We start from the raw sequence: 18,063 nt of genomic DNA, 5'->3' as shown, positions 1-18,063 counted from the left end.
TATTTTTTAAATTTTTTATATGGATTTTTTAACACTTTAAATATATATTTTTAAAAAAATACAATATTATTAAAAAATAATTTTTTAATCACTAAGTTAAAAAAAATTAAAAAATAAAATAAGAAATTCTAACGATAACACCGAGCCATAAGAATGAGCGGTAAGAGTATCATTTTCCTCAAAGTAATTCCTAAAATATAACTTTCTCTATTACACAGTTACATGCAGCAAGTTAATATATATTAACAGTTAGTTTGGATAGTTGAATATTCTCAACATACTTTACTATTATTACTTTTAACTTATTTTTATTATTATTTTATATAATTATTTAATATTTAATATTTATTTATTTATTTATTTTTTAAAATTATTTGTTTTTATTTTTATTTTTATTTGATATCTTTTACGAATCATTGAGATTTGTCAGTGTGAAGCTTGAAAACTGATTGAAAAGCTTGGGTGGGTTGGGGGGGTTACAAATTTACACTTTCACTTTCTGACGAGGCAATGTGTCGAAACGGAAGTAGCCAAGGCCCACGAGTTTTATCTTTTGGGTTTCTGCTCACGTGCTTGCTGGATCAGACCAATCTAATGTGGGCCTTACGGTCCTCAGAAGGTGTATCTTAGGATTAAAAAAAACAATTATTTGTAAACTTATTTATTAATATAATGCGTTTAGATGTTAAATTGTGCTTAATTGAGTTGAACTGAATTCTTTATGAATAATAGTAAGTTAAGTAAATAGAATAAGTTATATAGGGTCCATTTAAAATAAGTTTAAATATATTTAGATGTTGAGATGAATTTAGTACTATTTTTGAAAAATTGAAAAAGGTTGTGGGTTCCACGTATAAAGATGTATTGAGTTAAAAAAGTTATGGGTCCTATGATTAAGAAGGTTTTAAGTTGAGATGAGTTTGATAATTTGAGAGTTAGGTGTTTAATGTGAAAGTCTATCACATTTGAAATTATCCAAGTACCCCTAGTTATCCACGTTAATGCTTGAACAAAAGCTATTAGCACAAATTAGTAACTAATATAAAATATTAAAAGCATTAATACAATAATTTGGTTACGAAGGGAAACCTTTTGAATAATTCCTCAAAAGAAAAACTCTACGGGGCAACCAAACCCAGGAAAGCCAACTTTATTAATTGAGAGTATTACAAGTAAAACGTTTACAAAACCTTTGTAACTAGACATGTTTACCCAATACATGCGACCCGCTTGTCTTCTACCACAGTAGGTAGTCAGAATCGCTGACACTCTCTAATCTTTGTCTTTCCTACTGAAACTTCCAGTGATTGAACTCAAACACAACAACTCCTCCATGGAGTATGCTCTCACTTAATCCCACAGACTGAGCTTTTTGGAAAACCCTTCTCTCAAGAACTTTCTTTTACACAATTTCTTGAAGTTCTACCCAGATCTTCAAGCTCTCAATGCTTGTGAATATGTGCTAATCAAGTGTTCATCTCAAACCCTTAACTGACTCCTCTATAATTAGGCAATGCTGTGATTGATTTAGAGAAGGACTCTACTGACAAGTTTTTCTAGAATCTCAGTTAGATACGTTGCTAACGATTTGAATATCTTGGACTAGATCACTTCTTCTAGATTGCATCGAGTTCAAATTAGCTACAATTTCTTCAATAAAGCTTGTGTCTTTATTTTTTCAATTGACTCTTAGACTTGAAACATACATATGACTCTTGTATACTCTTATCTTATAATTTAAACAAGATTTGATAAGAGTTACAATTTGAACACTTATTGTTATCGGATAACTTCTATTCAAATACTCATCCTTATCAGATGTAATCCTAGAGTCCTATTTAAAATTACATTCATCCATAATTCAAATTTAAATACAGACTCATCTAATCCTAGCTAAATATAAATCACATTTACAATCTCCCCCTTGGCTGATTAATAACATAAACATATATTGGATAAATGTATTTAAACCTGCAAAAACACCTAATCAAACCACCAGCAAAGATCTCATATAGAAAGTTATACTTCATATAAAAAAAATTCATCATAGGCAAAATGTTTGAAGTATCACAATGAGTCTTAACATAACCACACACATATCAGTTTAATGTAGCAAGTGAAAGCAAAATACGAAAAGCGAATCATTGTTCAATATACAAACCAACTTGAAATAAAGGTAAAAAACTTTTCAAGAAAAAGATTTTAAAAGTTGGTGGTGGTGGTGGTTTTGTCTGCACTGCCTTGCTGCTCCCTCTGCTGACAAATTCATCCCATCTCCCCCTATATGTTGTCAACATGAGTTAGAATATGATTTTTCTTCTTCTTCAGGTGGATTTATTGCCATCAAAGTATGATCCACATCCAGAACAACATGCTGCAGCCTATCATTCACCTTCTCTGACTCGTCCTGCTGGTCTACTAGCATCTGTTCTATTTTTTCCATTTTTTCTTCCCACTTATCCACAAAAGAATCAAATTTTGACTACAAAATCTGAAGTTGTTCAAGCACTTCGGTGGATTGTACTGGGGTAGAATGGAAAGATGTGGATGCCTCAGCATTGCTTCTTTTCTTTCCACTAGACAAAGCTTCTGACTTGGTGATCGTTTGAGAGGAGATCTCTCCATACATCTTTATTGTGGCCTCTGTACTCCTTAAAGGAACTGTAGCAATTCTAGCCAACTTCGTGATGAGACCTCCAAAGGGCAGATTTTACTTGACTGTCATGTCAACCCTGGCCTTGGAGATAACATCAATAATATAGGAGGGAAGATCTATAGGTACACCTTTAACTAGAGCATACATAAACTAGGCTTTTTCAATTGTCAGTTTGGTATGCTAGTGATGGGCCAAAGATTTGTCAATACAACTTTGGCAAGGAACCTATATTGAAGGAGCATTGACTTCATAGAGAGTCTATGAGTCTTCGGGGGCCATACTGGTGCGTTGGGCACTGCAAACAAATCTTTCATTTGGGCTTTTGATGGGGTCCCCATACCCTTGTGTGGAAATCCTGTGTTTTCCACTCTAGGGAGTTCATAGAACTCTATAATAAATTCGAGAGTTATGATCATGTCAACACCACTAACAGTGGATGTAATGAAATTATTGTCCACACTCAGTAAAGAGTTGGCATAAAATTCCCTCACAATTTCAATATAGGGGGCAGGGGCTCCCTCAGTAATTTTCTCTTATCCTCTATTAGCAAATATTTATTTAAGCAATGAATTCAAAAGCAGGGTCATTCACATCATTTAGGGTTACCTCTCGTTCTCCAAGAACATTCCTCTTGGAGAACACAGTCTTGTAGGCTATCTCTGCTTCCTCACTAACAAACTTTGGAGGTTTTGATCCTTTAGTAGGAGACTTTGATGTACTCCTGACTCCTTTATAAGGCACAGATCCTTTATTTGCTGTCTTGGATTTTTGAGGAGAGTTATTTGGAGTTCTCACATGAGAGTCAGATTCTACCTCACTGGAAGAATTTAATGGAGGTGCTTTGTGATCAAACTTTGCTTTCTTTGCAATTGGCTTAAAAAAATCCTTTTTAAGCTTGATAAATACACAATGTAAAAAAGTAACCAGATTCACTTTTCTCCCAAAATATAAACGTAACAGGACCAAGAACGTGAAGATAATCCCAAAAAAAAAAAAACCAATCACACACATGTTTCTAGGAAATTATCCAGAAAGCACATACATGTTCAACGATTTTTATCAGACGAGGAAAATATCTAGACCTAAGCACAGGACCATCACAGCACAGGGTGGAAGATGATGACATTGAGAAAATAACCAAATAGACTCACATGTAGCCTTTGTTCATCACCTTTTACAACAAGAAAACACCAAGAATGCTTTTCAAAGCATTATTTAACTGCTTCAAAAAGATTTTCAAGTCCTAAGCCAACTAGGTTTCCAAAACTTCAAAGATTTTAGAGATCTTTAAGGAGTCGGAGACTGAGAAAACCCTAAAAAGAGTCCTAAAACAACGAAAACTCAAGAAATACATTTCGAAGAGAAGACTTACCTTGATTTTGCGTAGACGATAAACATAAATTTCTTGAGATGCACGGACTGAATATGAAGTTTTTCTCTCTAAAGGTGTATTGGAGAAGACAAACAGAGTGAATGGAAGAGAGAATCAAGACTCGAAAGTGATTAAGGGTGATTGCCATGCATTTAATGTTGCAGAGCAGCTTTTTTACTTCCCGCCCAAAGCTTGGAATGTGCCATGCACACAGGCCCTCCTTTTTCCAACACGTAGAGCATGTCTTAGAGGTAACAACACCCCACTCCAATTCCAGTTACTCATGCCCCTTTTTTTTTTTCAAATTTTTGAAAAAGAAAACAATTTTAAAGTACTAGAAAAGCAAAAATATCATGTATTTTTCATCCACAAAGCTTGGGCCTTTTAGAGTAATTTCCTTGTCCAAGTTTTGTTATACTCAATACTTTTCCACTTATTTAGGAGAAGTATTCCTTATTAGTCAGTCTTCACAATTGAGCATTTTCCTTAGTTGACGATCTACCAAGAATTCGTGTGTGTGTGAATGAGGAAAAAAAATATTTTCATTATTTTTTCTTTTCTTTTATGTACTTCCCATTTCTTTTATAATTTTTTCAGTTATGCTCCAACAATGGTGAACTTTTCTTGAAAGTCAAACTTTATGCTAGGGCCTAGATACCTGAAAAAGCAACTCCCTCCAAACACAAAGCCATATTCACTATATATGTCCATTTTGTATTGCTTATCATTTTTCACAATGATTGAGGCAACGGTTTTTTCTACAAGGACTTTTAGAGTTTAGATCCATGCTTGAGTCTTCATCTTTTTCCACAATAATTTTTGAACATCTGACTTTTTCTATAAGGATAGACTTTAATGCATGGCAAGAGGAGACCTTTTTCGATTTGGTACTATGTTTAACTAGTTTTAGTCAATTCAAGGCATAGACTCCCCATTTCTTTGTGCATTGTATGAGTATACAGATGTTGTCACCAAATTGTTAGGAGGTCAGATTTAAACTCCTCACAATGCAGAGAATAGAATCCTTATGTGGTCTTTTTTAAGAGTTGTGCATCAAAAGTAAAAATACATGCCAGATAAGATCTACCTTTGAATCAATGGAGTTACAAATCTCAAAGACCCAGTATACTCATAAAGTTTGTACCTTGCAAAATGATAGCAACATGAAGTTTTTGAAGAAACAAACAAAACAAACATTTATTATTATTATTATTATTAGAAAACAAAAAATTAGGGCATGTCACACACACCAACGGCATTTCTTAGAAATTCAAACCTTAGACCATCTAAAGGTTTAGTGAACAAATCGGCCAGTTGGTGTTCGGTATCAACGTGTTCAAGAGACACTACCTTTGTTTCAACTAAGTCTCTTATGAAGTGATCTCTTATATCTATATGCTTGGTTCTTGAGTGTTGAACATGGTTCTTCGAGATACTAATTGCACTTGAATTGTCACAGTATTCAGTCATAGTATCTTGAGAGAACCCATAGTCTTCAAGCATCTTTTTCATCGAAAGAAGCTGAGTGCAACAACTACCAGCCGCAATGTATTTTGCTTCAGTAGTGGACAGGGAGGTGGAGTTTTGCTGCTTGCTCATTCATGCTACCAGATTGGTACCGACATAAAAACAACCACCTAAGGTATTTTTTCTGTCATTAGCATTACCAACTTAGTTAGCATCAAAATAGCCAACCAGACTCAGATTTGAATCTTTTGAATACCATATACCATAGTTAATAGTAGCACTCAGGTATTTCAATATTCGTTTTATTGTTGTGAAGTGTGATTCTTTATGATTAGCCTGAAATCGTGCATAAACACCTACACTAAAAGCAATGTTAGGTCTGGTAGTAGTAATGTAAAGAAGACTTCCTATCATGCTTCTATACAGAGTAGGACCAATGATCTTACCTATAGAATCTGACCATATTTTAACCGAGGTGCTAATCGGAGTGCAAGCATGTGTCTTTCCGTCCATGCCAAATCTCTTCACAAGATCTTTAGCATATTTAGATAGCAAAATAAAAATCCCTCCCACAATTTGTTTAATTTGAATCCCAAGGAAGAAATTTAATTCCCCAATCATACTCAATTCAAACTCATTTTTCATTTCTTTGAAAAAGTCATGTGAGAGTTTGCCAAGAGTGGAACCGAACACAGTGTCATCTACATAAACTTGAGCAAAAAGTAGATGCATAAGATTTCTTTAAAAACGTGTTCGGTCAGCTTGACCTCTTACTAAGTCATTTTCAAGCAAGTATTTCGTTTGTCTCTCATACCATGCTCGAGGTACTTGCTTCAATCCATAAAGAGCTTTCTTCAACCTGAAAATATGGTCAGGAAACAAGTGATTAGTAAATCCTTTTAGTTGTTCTACAAATACTTCTTCATTGAGTATGCCATTTAAAAAAGCACTTTTAACATCCATTTGATAAAGCTTAAAATTTAAATGGCTTGCAATTGCTAGCAATGCGAACAAATTCCAAATGAGCTGCTAGTCCAAAGGTCTCCTCAAAGTCAATTCCTTCAACTTGGGTGTATTCTTGTGCTACCAGCCTAGCCTTGTTTCCAACAATGGTTTCATGTTTGTCTGACTTGTTTTTGAAGATCCATTTTTTTCCCAATGATGTTGTGATCCTCAGATCTTGGAACTAGCTCCCATACTTGATTTCAAGTGAACTGGTGCAATTCCTCATGCATGGTGTTGTCCTAGCTTTCATCTTGTAAGGCTTCTTCCACCTTTAACGTTTAACCTGAGACAAATAGCAAACATATGAGACTTGATTTAAAACACATTTTCTTAATCTCATACCTTCATCCAATTCTCCAAGGATGTTCTCCTTTGGATAATTGTGGTTGATCCTTGTAGATGACTCTTTTGCATGGTGTGAAACTGAGCTTAATGTAGCAGATTCCACTAGATCTGTGTCCTCTTGATCAGTTAAGTTTTCTTCAGCCTTCCCGACGAGGTTGTCAAGTTCCTTCTTGGTCATCTCTGAGAGTTGTCATCCATAACTATGTTGACTAATTCCATCAAGCCTTAGTCCATAGATTGTCAACTCTGTAAGCTTTTCTATTTGATGAATATCCAAGAAATATTCCTTCATCACTCTTGCTATCGAATTTGTGGGCATTCTTTCTATCTCTCAAAATGTAGCAAGTGCTCATGAACACCTTAAAGTACTTTACCGTGGGCTTCTTTCCATTCCATAACTCATAGGGTATGAGTTTGGTGCCTGGACGAAAGACTACATGGTTCAACGCCAACTTTTTTCTACTCGGCATGGTGCGAGCCATTTGTTGTATTGCCTTATTTTTCATTTCCATAATTTCATTTTGTTGTGGAGTGATTGGGGCTGAGAACTCTAAATGTATTCCATGTTCATCATAAAAAAAAAAAATAGTGTTTTCAAATTTTCTACCATGACCACTATGAATACGAGTGATATAGGAATTCTTCTCTGTTTGTAGTTGTCTAAAAAGTTTCTTCGCAAGGTCGAAGGTTTCTATATTGTCTCTCAACAGAATGATCCATGTGTATCTTGAGTAGTCATTCACGATGACCATTATATACTTCTTTCTACTAAGACTCTCATTCTGCATAGGACTTATCAAATCAATGTGTAACAACTCAGGTGGTGGTCTTGAGGTTAGAATATCAACTATCTTTTTATGCTGTGCCTTGGTCTGCTCTCCTTCCTAACAACTTCCCTCTTTGAGATCTTTTGCATGTCCCTATAGTTGATATGGCCTAGACGGTAGTACCACAACTCAGTTTCATCCAGCTCTACTTTGTGATAACGCATTGTGTTCATAGGAGAGACACCATAGTAGTTGCCAGTAGTTCTGGTGCCCTTCAAGATCCATTTTCCTACACTATTGTAGACTTTGCATTCATCATTTGAGAATTGCACAAAAAGATGATCATCATAAAACTGACTAATACTTAACAGATTGGCCTTGAAGTCATTAACAAAAAGAATATTATGAAAAGTAGGTAAACCAGGAACATCAACACTTCCCTTTCTTGCCACTGTTTCTGTACTTCCATCACTGAAAGTTACGGATCTTCCACTGGTGGACTCAGTCTTCTTAAACAACCCTTTGTCTCTTGACATATGTCTAGAACAAGCACTATCCAAATACCACATGCTAGTGTCCATAACTTTGAGTACTGTGTGTGCTTCTAGACATACGACCTTTTCTTTCACTATCCACTTAGTCTTGATATTCGTATTATTCATGTTTTTCGAAAAACAAAATTCATATAGTTCACAAAGTTTCTTACCTAGGGTGTTTATTTGATTGCTCAATTTGTCCACCTTAATTTCTAGGTTCGTCTCCTTGCTTGAAAGCTTATTTCAATTTCCTTTTTCTTTCTCTTTTCTAACTCTAAAGCAGTTTGTTCTAGTGTGTCCAATTATTCCACAAAAATGACAAATAGGGACAAACATACATTTGGACTTACCTGGAGAAGTCATTGTTGACTTGCTTTTGTTCACATGTTTCTTTGGGACATTTTCGATATTACTTCCTTTAACAAAGGTGATACCTTTGGATGTAGAGGCAACGAATGTTTTATGATGTGGATCTTTGGAAGTATTATATCCCAACCCTGTGCAATCGGAACTATCTCTTTGAAATTTCAGTAGTTCATTGAGTTTTTGAGAGGGAGTCTTTTCTTTGACTTCTTGATAAGCTGCCAACTTCTTTTTTAGCACCTTTTTCTGTGCGCGCAGCCTTGTCACTTCTAGTTTCGTCAATTTTAGTGCCTCTGCCAAATTCTTCTTCTCATTCTCCATTGTGGTTAGGATTTTGTATAGCTTTTTATTTACATTTTGGATTTTCAAAAACTTTTCACATAAGTCCTCATATGCTTCCTGCACACTTAATTCATGATCAACTTTTGTGACAACACTAGAATCAGTATCACAAACAACCATGCTGTTGTCAGCACATTGTTTGCTTGTGTCAGCACAATCAATAAAAGAAGTAGAGAAAGCAATAAAGGCAATTTCATTATCAGAGAATGTATTTGAACTTTCAGAGTCAGAATCATCACTCAGAGTAGTATTCAAAAACTCTTGCATTTTTTTAAAATTTGGACATTCCATTCTTATGTGACCAAAGCCAGAGCATTCATGACATTGGACTTTATCTTTAGACTCGATTTTGTCTTTATTCCACTTTTTAGATTTATTCTTCTAAGTGAAATTCTTATCTTTTTTCATCTTACCAGAATTCTTTTTATTAAACATGAATTTTTTTTAATTTTCTGGCCACAAGAGCTAAGTCATCATTACACAGATCTTCATCATCAAACTGATTTTCTTCCTTAGCAGTTTTGAGTGTGATGGACTTACCTTTCTTTTGTTGTGGAAGGGTAAATTCATAGGTTTGCAAAGAGTCTATCAATTCTTCTACCTGAATTTTATCTAAATCCTTGCTATTTTTCTATGGCTGTCACCTTTGGTTGAAACCTTTCAAGTAGGAATCTCAGGATTTTTCTCACAACTCGTGCCTCCTCCACCTTCTCACCGAGATTGTACCTAGAATTTACAATATCATTTAGCTTAGCATAAAACTCATTAAAAGTCTTATCATCCAGCATTTTTATCTCCTCAAACTTTGAGGCCAGCATTTGTAATTTGGAGTTTTTCACTATTTTGGTCCCTTCATGCGTGGTTTCCAAAATATCCCAAGCATCCTTAGAATTCTCATACATGAAAATTCTCTTGAATTCATCAGGAGAAACTGCTATAAAAATGGCATTTAGACCTTTGCTGTTCCAATTACAGCTACTTGATTGTTCTTTAGTCCAATCTTCTATAGGTATTGTGGGCCTTATCCATCTTGACTCCACAGTTAGCCAGACTCTCTCATCAAGTGACTTTAGAAACGCTCTTATTCTTACCTTCTAGTAGGCATAGTTATCACTATTGAATTGTGGTGGTGATGATAGTGTGCTATGATCTTCCAGGGTAACGGATCACACTCAGATTGAGTGAACCACACTCTAATGCCAATTGAAATTACCAAAGTATCCCTGGTTATGCAAGTTAATGTTTGAACAAAAGCTATTAGCATGGATTAGTAACCAATATAAAATATTAAAAGCATTAACACAATAATTTGGTTACGAAAGGAAAACCTTTGAAGAACTCCTGAAAGGTCAAATCCTATGGGACACCAAACCCAGTAAAGCCAATTTTATTGATTGAGAGAGTATTACAAGTAAAACGTTTACAAAACCTTTGTAACTAGATACGTTTACCCAAGACATGCGACCCGCTTGTCTTCTACTGCAGTAGGTAGCCAGAACCTCTGACACTCTCCAATCTTTATCTTTCCTACTTGAACCTCTAGTGGTTGAACTCAAACATGGCAACTCCCCCTTGGAGTAGACTCTCACTTAATCCTATGGACCGAGTGATGACTTGCAAAATTTCGTATTGCAGATTTTACAAGATCGCTCGAGCGGAAGCTTTTGGCCGCTCGAGCGAATTCAGGCAGATTCAAATGCTCAACTGCCGCTCGACAGGGAGCTCGAGCGGGTTGCTGGAAAACAAAGATCGCTCGAGCGGAGACATTGGCCGCTCAAGTGAAATCAGGCAGAGTCGAACGCTCGATGTGCGCTCGACACCCCGCTCGAGCGAACATCGTATTTTGACAGATCTAGGGTCTTCCGCCGTCACACGATATAAAAGGGATTTTTCACTCTATGGCCATACCTTTTGACTGGAGAACACTTTTTGGGACAGAAAAACACAGCTAGAAGGATTCAATTCATCTGTTTTGGAGAGGGAATTCCAATTATTGCACGTATGTTGGAATCATACACGAGCACAGACGAGAGAAAAATATTGAATCATTTCCTTGAGTTTTTGAAGACGAGTTGCGGCTGCGAGAAGTATTTTTCAGTGTTTATTTTCTTCCAATCTTCTCAGAACAATTATGGTGAATTCGTTATGTTGAATTCCATTTCTAGCATGAGCTAAATTTTATTCATTCTAGGAAAATGATGTAACCTAGTTTCGAACTATGCTTGATTGTCTATGCTAATTTAAGGCAATTCTCTCTTTGTTTATCTGATTTATTCTGAGTTTATTGCTTCTAATTAACTTGCCATTGATTAGATGATATTGAATCTTGTGATTTGCTATCGAAAGAGGGAATCATAGGGTAGATCTTGAATATTTTAGTATAGGTAAGTAAAGAGATCGAAAGACTTGTATGAACCTATGTAGTTTGTAAATCATTGGTCTTATTACTTTCTTGCATTATTAATTTACATATTCTTGTGTGAATTGATGAACAAGAATAATTTCTAATTGACTATCGAAAGAGGCTGTTGGATGAATTAGAGATTTGCTAATGAACAAAAAGAATTAAATTAAATTAGCTGGATGAGAAAAGCATAGTGAAGAATTAGGTGAAATCGATTTCCTAGAAGTTTCCTTTCCCATTAATTTGATCTTCGGACATCGGTTTTATTTCATTTGCGTATTACTCTTTGAGTTGATCTTAGTTTAATTTGCAACTACAAAAATCTTAGTGATTCCTCTAGATAAAATCGAGATTAGTATCATTTTGGTATTTGGCAAAAGTAAGGTACCAATCCCTGAAGACGATACTCTTCTTATCACTTTATTATAAAACTACGATACTATGCACTTGCAGTTTTGCACCGATCACCGACCATTTTGGAAAACCCTTCTCTCAAGAATTTCCTCTTACACAATCTCTTGAAGTTCTACCCAGATCTTCAAGCTCTCAATGCTTGTGAATATGTGCTGTTCAAGTGTTCATCTCAAACCCTCACCCGACTCCTATATAAATAGGCAATGCTGTGATTGATTTGGAGAAGGACTCTGTTGACAGGTTTATCTAAAATCTCAGTCATATATGTTACTAACGATTTGCGAAACATCTCAAACTAGATCACTTCTTCTGGATTGCTTTGAGTTCAAATCAGTTTCAGTTTCTTCAATAAAGCTTGTGTCTTTATTTCTTCAACTGATTCTTAGACTCGAAACATACATAGGACTCTTGTAGACTCTTATCTTATAATTTAAACAAAATTTGATAAGAGTTACAATTTGAACACTTATCTTTATCGGATAACTTCTATTCAAATACTCATCCATATCGGATGCAATCCTAGAGTCCTATTTAAAATTACATTCATCCATAATTCCAATTTAAATATAGACTCATCTAATCCTAGCCAAACATAAATTACATTTACAACATTGAGAACTATTAATTTTTATTTATTTATTTATTTTTTGTTGATGCGAAATTCTATCAAAGTTCCCATAAAGTTTCTCACATTGTTTAATGCTAAAAATGTAGATATAAATTGATTGAAAATTCTTTTTGTAGATGTATTTTTAAGCTCCTTTTTAAGTCCTCCCTAGATCATAGGTACAATAATGCACACATGAACTTCTATAAAGAGAGTCAGTCATGGTCATAGGATTAAAGTTATTTATATAGCAGTTCAGATTTTCGCTGACTATTTGGTATTTTGAGCGAAAATAGATGAATGACTACCTAGAAGTTGTACATGTGCATATTTTTTTTTTTGAGAAAAGGAAACTTTCCATTCATATAACAAAGAAAGTTACAAATACTAAGTCTGATACAAACAGGGACTCTGTCTATACTTGGACGACATGATTCAATGACATATGGGCAATATAGTTGGGAATTTCCTCTAGTTCAATACATTCCTCTTCAATAGTTAGAGCATTCTTGGCCAGGCAATGAGCCAGTTGGTTTGTAGACCTGCTAGTATGAGTTACTGCCCAGCTTTCAAATCTTTGGAGAATTGTTTGCACGTCTGAGATGATTAAACCTACTTGGCCCCAATGTTGACCTTTCTCATTGATCTCTTTTACCACATTTAGTGCATCCCCCTCTAGAATGATTTGTCTCAAACCAATTTCTTGTCCCAGCAGCACTGCGTGTCGGGCTGCATAGGCTTCTGCTAGGTGAGGGTCTGGGAATAAAGGTTTGTTTAATCTCATTGTACACATGACTTGTCCCTCCCAGTTATGGATAATTACTCCAATGCCCACCTTGCACTTCTTTTGGTCTATAGCTGCGTCCCAGTTAAGTTTGTAGTGACCAATGGGAGGGGCTTTCCATTGGTTCATTGATTCTGCACAAGTGGCTTTCCTTTTTGTTGGAACTGCTGTGTTGCTTTGGAGTAGTCGTAATTCATGTATCTTTTTCCTTGTTTGCTTCAGAATGATCAGAGGGCTAGTGAATTCTTTATGAAAAATCACCTCATTCCTTGTCTTCCATAGTCTCCAAGCCACCACTGCCATCTCAGTAAGTATTTCATTGTCCATCTCCTCTAGCAGGTTTGTCACTAGTTCTCTGAAAGATTGGTTTTGAAGGCTCCTTTTTCGCAGTTTAATGGAACATGAGCCCCACACATCTTGCACAGATTCGCATTCCCAAATGGCATGTTCAATGCTTTCAACTTGATGCAGGCAGATCAGACAGTTAGGTTCTTCAACAACTTTCTTCCTAAACAGGTTTTGCTTTGTTGGTAGGATGTTGTTGCATGCCTTCCATATGAAAAGTTTTTCTAGATTTGGCATAGCGAGGCTCCACAATTTGCCCCAATTCTCTTTGACTGTCTCACAGCTGGATTGTCCCTTGGATCTATGTTGGATGTCATTCTGCATGTGGTAAGCACTTCTTACTGTGAAAGTTCCATTGTTTGTGCCTCTCCATATAATCCTGTCAGTATTGTTGCAGATGCTTATAGGGATTTTTTGAATTGATGCCGCTTCCTCTTCTGAGAAAATGTCTTTGATCAGTTGTACCTTCCATGCTTTTGTGTCTTGGTCTATTAATTCAGCAACCTTTGCCTTTGGACTGAGTCTAGTAACAGTGTTTTGTATTTTGAATGATGTTGGGACTGGTATCCACTTGTCGTGCAGACCTTAGTCTTGAGGCCATTCCCAATTCTCCATATCATCCCTTCCTCAATTAAAGGTTTGGCTGCCATGATGCTTTTCCATATGAGAGATGGGTTTTTTCCTTGCTTTGCCTGAAATAAATCTCCATCAAGAAAGTACTTTGTGGATAGGACTTTTGCAACAAAGGATTGGGGATTTTGAAGTAGTCTCCATCCTTGTTTGGCTAACATGGCCAGGTTAAAATTTTCAAAGTTTTGAAATCCAAGCCCACCTGCAACTTTTGCTGATCCCATTTTGTCCTATGAACACCAGTGAATCTTCTTCTCTTCAACCTTTTGTCCCCACCAAAATTGTTGCATAATGCGGTTGAGTTCCATCAGAATGTTTTTTGGGATCTTGAAGACTCCCATGCAGTAGGATGGTATAGCTTGGATCACTGCTTTTATTCGTATTTCTTTCCCAGCTTGGGAGAGGGACTTGGTTTTCTAGTTGCTGATTCTACTCCTTGCCCTATCCAGGATATTTTTGAAGCCCTTAGATCTAGATCTTCCAATGAGGGCTGGTAGGTCTAGGTACTTTTCATAGGGCTGTATGGCTTGGATGCCTGCAATCTGGACAATGATCTCTTTCACTTCTTGGTTGGTGTTTTTGCTGAAATAGATAGAAGTCTTATCTTTGTTGAACCTTTGACCTGAGGCATTTTCATAGACTTCTAAAAGATAGATTAATCTACTCCACTCTAGGGGGTTAGCCTTGCAGAAGAGAAGGCTATCATTAGCAAAGAATAAATGGCTTATATTCATATGGTTTCGAGCTAGAGGGACTCCTGTTAGTGCCCCAGTTGTTTCAGCTGCTTGTAGCATGCAACTAAGAACTTTAGCACAGAGAATAAAGAGGTAGGGTGATAATGGATCACCCTGCCTGATGCCACGAGTAGGAGTAAAAGACTCTTGAGGCATACCATTTATGAGGATGGCATAGGAAACAGTTGAGATGCACCTCATAATTACCTCAATCCACTTCTTAGAAAACCCCATTTTTTTCATTACTACTGCCAAGAAGACCCATTCTATTCTATCATATGCCTTGCTCATGTCTAATTTCAAAGCCATGTAACCTTCCCTTCCTCTCAGTTTTCCTTGCATGGTGTGGAGTGCCTCAAAGGAAACTATAACATTATTAGTGATCAACCTTCCCGGGACAAAAGCACTTTGGGATGGTGAAATGACTATTGGGAGGATCTTTTTTAGCCTATTGGATAAGGCTTTTGCAAGGATTTTGTAACTTACATTGCACAATGAGATAGGTTTGAATCAGTGACTTTGGTTGGGTTTTTGGTCCTGGGAATTAAGGCAATATAAGTGGCATTAAACTTACTAGGCCATGAATCAGTTTGGAAAGCTTCTTTGATTGCAACACATACTTTAGGTCCTACTGTTGTCCAATGGGTTTGGTAGAAGATGGCAGGGAAGCCATCAGGTCCTGGAGACCCCAGCCCATTCATGCTAAACACGGCCTCCTCAATCTCAGAATTCTCAATCTTCTTGATTAAATATTTGTTCATGTCTTCAATAATGATAGCTTTTGTGTGTTTGATGCAATCCTCAATCTTGCTTGGCTCTGATGATGTGAAGAGGTCTGGAAAAAATTGTGAAATAGTTGACCTATTCCTTCTGGACTAGAGGCCTGTTTACCACTTTCATTTGAAACTGTTTTGATGGAATTGTTTCTTTTCCTTTGGCTTGCACATCTGTGGAAGAAACTAGTATTTCTATCACCCTCTTTCAGCCATTGTTGCTTAACCCTTTGTTTCCATCTCATGTCTTCCTCTTCAAGTAGGCAGTCCACCTCCTTTCTCAGGGTGTTTATTGTCTCATTGTCATCCCCCTCATTTGAGTCTTGTAGTATCTTTAGTTGATTAAGTTTGCTGGTATGATCCCTTTTTGGTTTTGGAAGGTTTTTTTGTTCCAGGTCAGAAGGTGGTGCTTGCATCTCTCTAATCCTTGTGTAACTTCTTTGAGACTCGACAATTGGTTGACCGGTGTAGTCCAAGCTTTTTCTATGAGCTCCTTGCATTCTTCTCTTCTGTCCCATTTTGATTCATACCTAAAAGGTCTTGCTTTGTATCTGCGTTTCTCATTAGTACCCTGTTGTAACACAATTGGGCTATGGTCAGAGCTATGGGCTACCAGGGAAGTGACATAGGAGTCTTCATATAGTCTTAAATAGGATGGGTTTCCAAAGGCCCTGTCTAGTTTTTCTTTGGTAAAAAACCTTCCCTCTCTTCTGTTACTCCAAGTAAAGTAATTTCCTAGGAATTGTATCTCACTCAAGTCACATGCCTCAACTGTTTCTCTGAATGATTCCACTTGCCTGTATGGTCTTACTGCTGCCCCTTTTTTCTCATGTTGGTGCAAAATTTCATCGAAGTCCCTTAAGCAGATCCATGCTTTATCATCTTTTGGTTTCAAAGCTTTTAAGAGCTCCAAGCTGCCATTTCTTTTAGAAGTTTCAGGGTTACCATAGAAACCAGTGAGTATGAATGGACATTCTGATTCTAGTATCTTTACTGAGATAGAGATATGGTTTCTGGTGTAGGTTTCTAGAGCTACATCCTTGTTATCTTTCCAGAGGAAGGCCAAACCTCCTCTATATCCCTTGCTGTTCACCACAAAACTTTGTTGAAAACCAATTTGATTCCTTATTTGTTCCACTTTATTTCTACTGCACTTTGTTTCCATGAGGAAGACAAAGTCTGAGACATTTTCCCTCACCAGGAGGTGAAGTTCTTGAACTGTTCGTGGGTTCCCAAGCCCCCGAAAGTTCCAGCTGATGCATTTCATGGTTGTAAGCAGCCAACCTCCACCTTTGGATTAGAATGGTGAAACTCAGGCCTGAATTTTGGAGCCTCGGTCTCTTAGTGTCATATTGGTTTGAAATGTCACTTAAGATTTTGTTTGAAGTTCTTTTCTTTCCTTTTTCCACTAACTCTGCAGGAGCAATTGAGTTGGGAGTGTGGGGTTCCTGGGCTTTCCTTTTCCAAGTGGATTGTCTAGTTTTGACTGAGCCTGTGACAGTTAACTGCATGTGAATGGGGGTTTATTCACAACTGTTCCTATTTGTGTTTGGGAAATTACAAATGCCCTCTTCTACTCCATTTTCTATGTGTGTCGGTTCGTATTCCATTTCATCATGAGGACATTTTTTAGTTTGGAACTTTTGTACTTGTGAGCGGGGAAGTTGTATTGTACTAGGGACCTATTCAAATTTTAGAAAGTCAGCAATGCCAGCTAGTGCAGTATGGGCAAGGTTACTTGTCATGTTGCAGCTTTGACTTTCTGCATGAGTTGGTGATATTGCATACACTTTTTGTAAAGGCCTATGCCTTTTTGGTTCTAGGTTCTTAGCTGGCCATTTGCTCTGTGTCATGCCTCTTTCTGTTGTACTTTTACTGGTTTCTTTACCTGCCTCGCCATGCCTGGTTGTTGTTGCCTTGTTTCTGTGTTGTTGAAGTATGCTCTGCCTCCATAGTGCTTTGCAGCCAAAGTTGAGGGCCTGGTTGGGGCAGCTCTTAACCAGTGCTCGAATTGAGCAGGTAGTTTAGCTTGAGCCTGGTTAGCAGCCTTTTTGTTTTGGCATCCTTTCATTGTGTGTTTAATCGTGCAGCATGTTGCGCCTAAACTTTGTCTCAAACTAATGAACTAAAAATTTAGTGCAGTTTTACTTACAAGCATACAGGTATTGTAGTACCTCACAGGATCAAATCCACAGGGATTGACTTATGTGATAAAGAAAATAAATTCAAATAATGAAAAGAAATTACTAAAAGAAACGTGCAATCGAATATAAAATAAAATTACTGATATGAAGATTTTTGAAATAACTGAATAAAACTAAAATGATAAAATGAATTGATATGGAGAAAGACTAAGGTTTCGAGGTTACTTCAATTTAGAATATTGTTTCTGATCGATTTACTTCAATTAAACTAGAATAATGATTCCGTTTAATTCGAAAATTTAACATTTAAGGTCAAGAAAAAAATAATCACTAATGATTAAGCATGAACAATTGATGATTAAAACATTTACAAAT

The 18,063-nt window shown here is 36.5% G+C and overlaps 1 protein-coding gene across 1 annotated transcript; it reads right to left on the bottom strand.

The window, feature by feature from the left end:
• Positions 1–14,453: 14,453 nt before the first annotated feature.
• Positions 14,454–16,811, bottom strand: LOC122293587. The gene is made up of 3 exons (XM_043102131.1): positions 15,992–16,811; positions 15,258–15,606; positions 14,454–15,159 (listed from the first exon to the last, which is right to left on the bottom strand). The coding sequence occupies exons 1-3, from the start codon at positions 16,809–16,811 to the stop codon at positions 14,454–14,456; spliced, it is 1,875 nt and encodes a 624-aa protein (XP_042958065.1).
• Positions 16,812–18,063: the final 1,252 nt, after the last annotated feature.

The sequence above is a fragment of the Carya illinoinensis genome, chromosome 14, assembly GCF_018687715.1.
Source record: "Carya illinoinensis cultivar Pawnee chromosome 14, C.illinoinensisPawnee_v1, whole genome shotgun sequence".
NCBI lineage: Eukaryota > Viridiplantae > Streptophyta > Magnoliopsida > Fagales > Juglandaceae > Carya > Carya illinoinensis.
This window is presented reverse-complemented; position numbering and strand designations above follow the sequence as displayed.

Bases quoted from the DNA above. Each gene is read 5' to 3' on its own strand.
- LOC122293587 (XM_043102131.1), bottom strand. From the start codon at position 16,811: ATGAAATGCATCAGCTGGAACTTTCGGGGGCTTGGGAACCCACGAACA. The intron at 15,607-15,991 runs GTCTCAAAGAAG...AATTTTTTCCAG, and splicing joins ACCGGTCAACCAATTGTCGA to ACCTCTTCACATCATCAGAG. The intron at 15,160-15,257 runs GTAAGTTACAAA...TGTCCCGGGAAG, and splicing joins AACCTATCTCATTGTGCAAT to GTTGATCACTAATAATGTTA.